General features: G+C 37.8%; 1 protein-coding gene across 1 annotated transcript; it reads right to left on the bottom strand.

Moving 5' to 3' along the window:
• Positions 1 to 1126: 1126 nt before the first annotated feature.
• Positions 1127 to 4627, bottom strand: LOC134538243 (AP-2 complex subunit sigma). Its single transcript, XM_063379393.1, has 4 exons — positions 4503 to 4627; positions 4089 to 4238; positions 3065 to 3238; positions 1127 to 1426 (listed from the first exon to the last, which is right to left on the bottom strand). The coding sequence occupies exons 1-4, from the start codon at positions 4503 to 4505 to the stop codon at positions 1325 to 1327; spliced, it is 429 nt and encodes a 142-aa protein (XP_063235463.1). The 5' UTR covers positions 4506 to 4627; the 3' UTR covers positions 1127 to 1324.
• Positions 4628 to 10397: the final 5770 nt, after the last annotated feature.

Here is a 10397-nt window from a genome sequence, read left to right on the forward strand (position 1 = left end):
AGTGACCTCTGGGGAATAATAATAAAGTTAAGGTAATATTCTTACAGCGTGGCTTTTCCGTTAAGTAATAGTAAAATTCTGAAAATATTTTTTTCAAACACTTGGCACGTTCCTGTATTTACCCTGAAAACAGTGTTTCTGAATTCCTAATGGTTTCTAAGAAATGACAGTTTATATAACCTTACAATGTGTGTGCATTGACATGGCTGCCCCCATTTTTCACTTTCCCTTGTGGGTCTGGGCATGTGTGTATGATTTAGAGAACATGAGTTAAATCATGAGACTGGTCAATTACGTTAGGTTAACTACATTAAAAATTCTTCAAAACATTGGCAGTGAATGATGGGTGGGGGGTGCGGGGAATGACAGCGGGCGACAGTGCTGCGCTCTAACGTGTAAATAACAACTAAGACGACACACAGCGTTACGGCAGCGCACTGCAGCGGTGAAGTTCCCAAGCTGCTCATCATACGCTTCTGAAAAATGTAGAGTAAATCCTATCCACTCGCGACTTCTATACAGTATATATATTTTCAAAGGTTGTATGCAAACGAATAGTCATTAGTATTTGAGGTCGAATAGAGTGAAAATAAGAAATTATTCATATTTGAATATTCGCACAGGCACACTGTCAGTTCAATAAATGACTACATTGTAGTTTAACATGTCATTGATGAGGTCAGCAAAATTTGGGACAGAGCAGCAATGAATTGCATTAGTTAGAACTTTTCCTGGCCTTTTGTGGAATTTTACATGCAGTGCCACCCTAAAAACTTTTTTTTATCGTTGCTGTAATTTGAAATTTGTCTGTTCTACAGAAGTACTTATAATACAATGATTTCAAACAGAAATATAACATTTTACATTAGATGTGATCCAAACATTGTTTCAAAATTAGCTAGCGTTATTATGTGTCAATCATAGCTGCACTCTTCATTTTTTCCCATACAGTAAATGTCAAAAGTACTAAACTCATATAATGAACAATTTTAAACCAAATAAATGCATCTTAACATTAACAAGTTATATTGCTTTCTTAACACATATTTTATTTAAACTTTGTGTATACCACACTCCTGCAATAATATCAAAATAACCAGCACATGTTAAGAGAAAAAAAAAACTATTTGGAATGCTTTATTATGTATCGTAACAAAGGACATTCATAATATTTTACATTTATGCACATAATCATACATTTATAGCTATACAAAAAAATGCTTTGATCATAATCATTCACACAAAATAACAATGTAAAGTATACACGAATCAGCATGGTTTATGCTGAAAATTTGAGTATTGGATACCATAGACATGAAAACAATCATTCTAGAGAGTTCAACATCAGAAGCTGTTTGAGAACTTTGGTTTGGCTTGTCTCCCGTATCTCACCCGCCAAAAACATCTCGTCTACAACAGTGTACACCTGAAATGATAAAAACAAAACACCATGAGAGCATAAATACTTAAGACTTGCTCAAAAAATATGTCAAATAATTATCACTTACATACTAATTTACTTCTTACAGGATGTCCACAGAAATCTTTAACTAATATTTCCTGGCTTTCCCTAACCAAAATTTCAAATTTCCCTGACTTGCTTTTAATAATAACATACTAATTTGAAATTTATCAGAAAGGAACAGAAAATCCAGTCTCCTCCATCCCCATACCAGCCAAGTTCTATTTTCCACTTATTTTTCATTTTTTCATACACCCGCCTTTCGAAGTAACGCTCTTTGATTTGCTCGGTTTTGAAGTAGCGCGATCATTGATTCAAAGTAGCTAATTTTTATTCTACGTAAAGTCTGCATGCCCAGTTGCAACAACACTTGTGTAGCATTAAATACAATGCAACGAATTGTGACGAATCAACAAACAGTATTTTTCTTTTTCCTTAATAGCTACTCGCTTCTTTCATTGCGCATTTATCTCAGACGACTGTCCGAGTGTTCAGCTAACGTTTGTATTACACCATCCCATAAATCATCAACAGCGAATAGGATACAAGCCGGAAACTTTCAGAGCTAATTTACCTCGTGCCTACTGGGATGTGCCCGTGGAAAATATTAGCACACACAATTTAGTAAACAGAGTCTGGAATTGCGTTTAACAGGTTAAATAATCTTTCTAATAATAGAAAATATTTAGTTGATTCTTTAAATCTTATTAGAGTGGAAATATATATCCTATATTAATAACATTATTTTGTAACTTAGTAATGCAATGCCCAAGCCCTATTATGTAAACAATGCTGTCTGTAATTTAAATTTTAAGTTATTAAGTCTCAAAATGTTACTAAACATTTATTTAAATGTACTACAAATGTATTAGAAAATATATTAGTACTGTAAATTGATTTTAACGGGAGTTAGTGTCTTGATTAAAAGGTTTGTCCTAATGTAGTTTCGGAAGACCATGGGAAATAGAAAATAGTAGTGGCCGGACTGAGATTGAGGCCTGCACCCAGCAAAATGTGAGTCCAGCCAACTTCATGGTTTGTATCCTCTCATGCAATCAAAAAATTTATGAGTTTTTAAGAATCCATTAACTTCATCGCCTTCACCACAGATCAAGAGGTAGAAAACTATTTGTATCACAAAATACCTCGAGGATAAAACAATGTTAAAAAGTTAATGCACTAAAAATAATTTTACTGCTTAGTCATTTCTTACAGGTAAGCCACTTAGTCCAGATTATCTTTGGAACACATACAAGCATAACTCAAACATAGTGTCTATCTGAACTTTGTAGCCCTAACATTTAAATTGATCACTTTATGAGTTCAAATTAAGACAGCAAAAAACACCTCTGGCTTAAAGGTGAGATAAAAAACATTTTAAACATTTTTATACAAAAAATCAAAATCAAATACACGGATTTATCTATTACTTACATGCTAGGGGCCTATCAGTCTTTATTAAAGAGTTTTCAAAGATTCTTGGTGAAAAATTTAAGGACATTTTAAGGATATTACAAGGAGGCATACGAACACTGATCTTGCTTTGTGCATGAAAATAAGACATCTAGTATGTGTGGACAAAGATTTTACAGTGGTGCTTACCTTGTAAAAATTGAACACCAAATCCAGTTCGCAAACATTATGGAAGTATTCGTTCAGCACCTCCACAAAGTTATGAATGGCCTCCAGGTAGCAGAGATTGTTGTCATTCACGTCCACACAAATACAGAAATACAGGCCGGCGTAACGCCTGTAAATGATCTTGAAGTTGCGGAACTGAAACAAAAAATTGTCGCGGCCATTAGGAAATGATTGCAAGACACCGAAAAAAAAATTGGAGCACAATAATTTGTTAACTAATGCACATGTCAATGTTTGAAATATGTGATTACGATAGTTCTGATGATTCAAAGCCCGAGATAGCTTCAGGCACAGAAGACAAGAATCTGTCAACATCATATCTTTGATCCGTCACCTGTCTAGAACTTGGAATCATATAATTAAATCTGAGAGAAAACTACTTTGTAGATATATGTGCACAGTAAGGTTACTTGACTTTTAAGGTAGGAAGAATGCTGTATTTCTAATAGGCAAGTTCAAACAAGGAAACAATTGAGTCGCTGGGCATCTTTTTGTGCAACATTTCTGCTGGACGTAAATGGTAAAAATCCAAAATAAATTCTGTATTTCTAATAGGCAAGTTCAAACAAGGAAACAATTGAGTCGCTGGGCATCTTTTTGTGCGACATTTCTGCTGGACGTAAATGGTAAAAATCCAAAATAAATTATGCTCGTGTAATGTTTACTTTCAATAAATTAGCGGTACATGTTTTGTCAATTCTTGTTTTTACCCTTATAGGATATAAATAAAAAATAAATGAGTGCTATGGCCTCCACCTGTGACAAGCTAAATTATTGTTATATATCAATAAAAAAATGCAAGCAAAAATTTCCACAAGACCTAATGTAATTTGTTTGTATTATATTTGAGTTTCTGGTGTGTCCTGGATATTTTGACGAAATAAATTAAAACAGCAAGCATCATGTACCACTGGATCAATATATACAAAATCAAGCTATAAACTTTTATACGTGATACGGAAAAATCACACTTGCTAAAACCTACCTCAACGAAATTAGTGTGTTTGGCATCCCTGACAGTTACCACAGCATGAACTTCTTCAATTAACTTCTGCTTTTCGTCGTCGTCAAAATTCATGTACCATTTTGCCAGGCGAGTTTTTCCGGCTCTATTTTGAATCAGAATAAACCGAATCTGAAAAGGAATACAACATATGTACTAAGCTTCATAATTAACAATTTCTGACACATAACCTGTCAAAGAATACAACAAATAAATATCAATCCCTGCAAACTCCAATGTATTAATAATATATAACCTGCACTACTAGCTCAAAACATAAATAACAGACAAAATGTGGTCTGCTTAGACGAACATGAAGTTGAAATTAAATGTCTTAACGCATAATTTAAACAATTTTTTTCCCCAAGGTGGACTAAATAATACGATACAACACACCATTCTAACACTCCTAGCCGAAGCTATGTAAGCAGAAGCAAACGCTTTCGGATTCCCGGGCTAACAAACTAATTATTATATCGTGTTCCCTCCTTCCAAAACTTTGCTCGACCCTCCCCCACACGAATCCAAAGAGTATGTAACCATAGAAAAACAATTCCGTGCCGATCATAAACCAATTTAACGGGCCGTTACAGTGCATACAACCTCAACAATAAAAATCAATTCAATGTTCAACTTTAAAAACACTTAAAATAATGTTTACTAAATATCCATTATTTTGAGCCCCTTTAACTGATTGTATGTTATAGATATTGTAAAAAAAATTTTAATTGCAAATTCCACGAATTCAAAGTGCGAATTCAATCACACTATTAAGGTTATACTATTACTATCAGTTTTATTACCAAAAAATTTGATTTTGTTGTCATCGTTAAGTTATTTCTCAGTAATACAACATAGATAAAATGGGAACCTAATACTCCAGATTCAACAAAGAATTTCTACAACAGGCCCATTTCACAATATGACACGGAAGCAGAGACATATCTACAATGGCATGCATGCAACATGGACCCGCACGGATTAGCCCACCAATGCTGAACATGTCATTATGTTCTCGTAGCTCGAAATTTTAATTCTAATCAACTGTCCTAACCCTTATTGATTGCCAATAGTTACCTTTTCGAGCATTTTAAAAGCAGCAGATAGTGAAACGAAAATATCTTGCAGACAAGATGTTTTTCGTAGAACAAACATTTGAGAGATGTTATTGAGACAGATGTGTATTTAATAAATAATCATAAGATGCAATCTAAATTGTAGTTATTTAAGTACTAGGGATTATAAAATTTTCTAGGTTTGAGGTTAGTGGTTGCTCGGCAGGTCTAATAGGTGATGAAGACTCACACTGACCTACCCAGGAGACTGGTTCATAGCTAGCTATTTGGTCTCCCTGTTTCAGAATCCTTGTTCGCGAATCAGGTTGGCCACCTTGACTGGTACAACCTCGCAAAACCTTGCAATTATTTGGGTGACCAGGAGCATCTTCAATTCTAATGTCATATATGAATCAATCAGGTTGCCCCCAGAGTTTCCCATAATACTAGCTGTTATTATCTGCTCATGGTTTTGCTGGAATTGAGACAGATTCGCTAACTACCACTTGCAATACAGGAACTTCTAATTGGTCGGGAGTGAACAAGGCCATCTCATCTTTAATACACGTACAGTGCCTGTCCTTCCATGTCAATAACGATTCTGTATCGATTCATGGTGTCCACTCCTAGAATTACCTCATCGGTGATATCAGCAACAAAAAAGGTCTTTGTTAATGTCCAAGTTGCAATCCTTACCTCCAAATTCAGTGGTCCATGTACAGGTGTCTCCGGTAGCAGTTTTGAGTTTGTATGTGAGGGTGTTCTCTTCAGCTTTTACCAACTTACAATGTCTGTGCGAAATATAGATGCTGTTGCCCCTGTGTCAACAGTAAGTAATTACTGTCTTCCATTGATCCATCCATTAAGCAACAAACTGTCATGGCCTGTACAAATTATGGATACAGGAAAAACCCAAGGAGCTACTATTTTCTGTAGAGCTGGCATGCGCCCCCTCACACCAGCTATTGCTTATTTCCCCATTGATCTTTTTATTTCTCATCCTGCTGCGATGTTTTCCTGCATGTCGGACAGTCCCACTGAATTTGTCCTAGCTCATTGCAGACGAAACACTGTGGGCATCCTTCTGCTCTTCTGATCTGGTTACCTGGAGTGTCATTTAGCAGCTTCTCAAATTCTATGAGAATATCTAATTCATTAATGGTGTTTCTGGCATTTGCTCCATTGTAGGTCTCCAGTTCAGCTCTCCTTGTCCTGATGCTGGTGTTTCTTGAGGCACTGCATGCTGCCTCAATTTCCGGGGCATGGACCAAGTCATCACAGCTCTGCTTGTGCTGGACCAAACAAAGAGTTTGCTAAACCTCCGCATCTCTGAGTCCATCTATAAACACACTGGTGGCTACTACTGGCGAAACTCTATTGGTGCTTCTGGGTAGGCGAGGTGCATGAGTCGCCCAATGTCGGCTTCGAATTCTTCGAGTGTTTCTGAAGATGACTGTTGACATGTCTTCATGGTTGTTCTATACACCTCGCCCATGTGTCGGTTGCCATACCTCAGCTCAAGGACCTCTAATAATATTTCATAGTCTTTCTGGGCTGGAACTGGTACGGTTTGCACCAGCTCTAGTGGTCATCCTCGAGCAGCTCATGAACAGACTGTTTCCAGAGGACAACATCCCGTAGCCCCACAAGGGCCTGTGTCCCAACCCGGGCCTCTCGAACGCTCCGATCATCGACAAGGGACCGGAAATTACCGAGGTATCGGAGAGCGACGAACCAGGTACTCCAGTCGCCGGAAATGAGCCATTGGTGTTTCCTCCCGACGACCAAACTGGGCAAGGAGGCAGCCACAGCAGTGGACGTGAATTCGGGGAAGCTGGTAGTGGTGATAGCGCCATGCCCCATCACACCCGGCATCTGCTATTATATCGGTGCGGACACGACGATACGGGGGAACTTACCATCTAGCTTCTCGGTGGGGAAGGGGACAAAGATCGGGCGCAGCCTGTCGCTATTAGCATGGACTGAGAGGAACAGAGTTCCGACCCACCTAGGTCCCCGATGGCGGTGTGCCAATCCTCACATCACCATGAAGCCCCAGGATACCTGCGTGACTACGAGTGGGCGGGGCAAATTTCAATTCGAGTCACCCCGGGGAAACCTACCCGTCCGACTATCAAGTCTCGTTGCTGTGTCTTACAGCTCCTGCCCCGGGGGTCGCTCAGGAGGTGAACTTACAGAGTCCTGTCCAGTGCACACCAGAAAATCTGGGCCCCTGTATCACAAGCATTAGTGCGTCTAAGGGGCGTCGATGGACAAGGCGGCCTCGGAGAAGGGAGGGCATTTGCTGTCATCCATCGTACCTTCCTCAGTCGCTAAGGTCGCTGTTGCCCATCGCCATCCCTTTTGTCCCTATGCTCCAGAAGTGAGCGAGAGCAAGTGTAAGTGCAGTGGCCCAGTGTGTGTGTGTGTGTGTGTGTGTGTGCAGATAAGTGACAATCGTCTGTTTACAAGATTCAGCAACTAGGTTCTCTCAACTGACTCACAGCGACAGTGGAGCACGTCTGATGTGGTTCCACCCCTCTGACAGTGGAGGGAGATTAGGGCCCGCCACTGAGCTCGCGCCGGCTCTAGAGAGTGGAAGTACGCGAGCAAGTGGTGAGAGTGCTGGCCGACAACCGGAGCAGCCCTGACGACCGCTACACCCACGTCGAGAGAGATGTCGTTCTACAGACCAGAGTTCTGTGGCCAGGGGAGCAGTTGCGAGAGGCAGAACTGCGGGCAGCTGACCACCTGGAGGACGAGAGGAGGCGTCGTCGAGAGCTGCTGGCTCGCATCGACTGGGAGAAGCAGCTATAGGATGAGAACAGCCTCATCAGCCAAGCCATCCCCTTCCCCCCACCACTAAGGCCCAAACCTACCCCTGAGATCGAGCCGAGCCTCAACCCACATCGACGACCACTGAGGAACAGGTGTTACTAGCATCATAATGTTAAAGGGCCTGTTACATTCACGCAGTCGTGTCTGTATGATGAGTCGGAGCTGATGGTACAGATGTGAATATGATATCTGATTGGTCCACATGACCTATTATGGCAGGTGCTGTTGGTGCAGTAGCGATGACGGGAGCTGGCCAACTTGAACTTCCAAGGTCAGCCTGCACAATCTGTATCTGACATCATGAACCGTATTCGCTAATAAGAAGCATGATGAAGACAAAGGGAAAGTTAGCGCGAAAATAATAATTCCCGATCAAACATTTTTATTTCAGACTTTTTTATAATTTCATGTTGGGCACCATTTGGTTGCGTTCTCTCCTTCTTAAGTTGTTTTGAAATGGAAAATGAAGTACCCGAAAAAACATAAATAAAAATTATAAAAGTGTGTAGGCATGAAAATAAACAGCTTGGAGGAGGAAATTCTCATCAGGTGCAGTGATTCCTTCTTGGAATAGAGAAGACCAGTTCATGGAACTATTGTAAGAAGTTTCCTCGTATCACTCACCAAGGTAACCATGTAGTTCATGTCAGGAGGTCAACTTATGTAACTATTTAAGGAGGATTAGGCCTCATCATCTTTTGATGCCTCTTGTAAAGTTTCCATGCTAAATTATTTGATTTAATGTGGCTTGGCTATTTGATGAAGTCAACTTTTTTTTCTGCCGTTATATACTTAGTTATTAAAGTAACATTTTTTAGTGTTTAGAAATATTGTATTCGGTTAATTTAATTCAGACGAGCCGAGTCCCGACGCACATCGACGACCACTGAGGGACAGGTGGAAAACTTAAAAAATAATAATAATAATAATAAATAAATAAAAACCTTGTTTAATGGTCATTCTTAATTTCTAACGCTTAGATGTAGTAGCTTCACAAATATGAATTTTTTTTCTTTTAAACCAAACTTAACCTATTTACACTCATTAGGGACAGAATCTTCCGCATAGTAAAATAAAATTTAATAGTGTATATTTTTAACATTAATTTACATCTTACTTAATTAGTTTCGGGTATAATATTTTTTTTAATAGTACATGAATACTTATCCCGTTTTCACTCTCATTAAAATACGAATTTTAATTAACACCCTCCCCATTCTCCACAAAAAAAATGTTGTTATAGATATACAAGTTTTTTTAGTTACTAATTATTTATTCTAATTGAATTTGAAGTTTTAGTGTTTTTTTTTAATTCTTTTTGACGTTAGCTAATATTTAAAAAAGCTAAATTAAACATTTACTCATATTCCATGAAGCGTACATATTTTGAATGCTTTTTACTAAATACATCCAGTATTAATTATATATTATGCTTACTAAGATAGTTTAAAATTATTTATTTTTAATATATATGTTTTTTGTTTATATGAGTATGTGTATTATTGTTTCTTTGTTATTGTTCTTGTTCACAAAATTAAAAATTGTTGGTTGGATGTTTTTTATGTTAATTATTTGCGCCGAATAGGCTATCTTTTCTTTAGTTTGATTAATTTATAGTTATAAGGAATTATCTTAACACCATTGTGCCGTTATATGACTATCGTTTCCGCGCACAGAAAGTGAATTATTATTATTTTAAATAAAATTTTAATTATATTTAGTGTTATTGGTTTATTTCCCCGTTATGAACGCTCTATATTGATATTTTGGCGTATCTACGTGTGCTATACTCTATGACGTAGCACGAACTGACATTTGAGCAACAATAGGCTAGAGTGCTAGACCCCTCTAGGGCAGAATTGACTTTAACGTTATAAGAAACTTTTTCCGCGTAATTTATATAACAGTGTGTTCATTGTTGGAAATTATTATTTTAATTTTAACATATTTTGGTATCTTCAGACGTTTTGTTGAAAGTCGGTAATTATTTTAATGTGTAAATTTCCGTTAACGGTTTTATTGTTCCGGCCAATGGGAGGCCGAGTTACAATAGTTAATAGTTTTCAGAACTTCTAAATGAAAGAGAGTTATGTAATTGTGGCGGCGGTATTGAAATCGCCAGGGGATTAATCCCTTTGATATTCATCAATCTTCGAGCTAAAATAAGTCATCCGAGTGTAAGGATGTTTTAAATCAACGTCATAATAATTATTTGTGTTACTGGACGGGCATATCTGGAAAGATATGTAATTAGGAGTGCATATATGACGTGAGTAAAAACTGATCTCAATTCCCGTCGTAAGAGATAATCTCATAAGCTAAATGTCCTTTTATTTTATCTACGAATGAAAACATTGTGAATATTGAGAACTAATTAACGTCATTCAAAGACATACAT

This window comes from Bacillus rossius, chromosome 13 (assembly GCF_032445375.1).
Source record: "Bacillus rossius redtenbacheri isolate Brsri chromosome 13, Brsri_v3, whole genome shotgun sequence".
In the NCBI taxonomy this organism is placed as follows: Eukaryota; Metazoa; Arthropoda; class Insecta; order Phasmatodea; family Bacillidae; genus Bacillus; species Bacillus rossius.

Bases quoted from the DNA above. Each gene is read 5' to 3' on its own strand.
- LOC134538243 (XM_063379393.1), bottom strand. The intron at 3,239-4,088 runs GTAGGTTTTAGC...TTTTTGTTTCAG, and splicing joins AACACACTAATTTCGTTGAG to TTCCGCAACTTCAAGATCAT. The intron at 1,427-3,064 runs GTAAGCACCACT...TTATCATTTCAG, and splicing joins TGGTGTTCAATTTTTACAAG to GTGTACACTGTTGTAGACGA.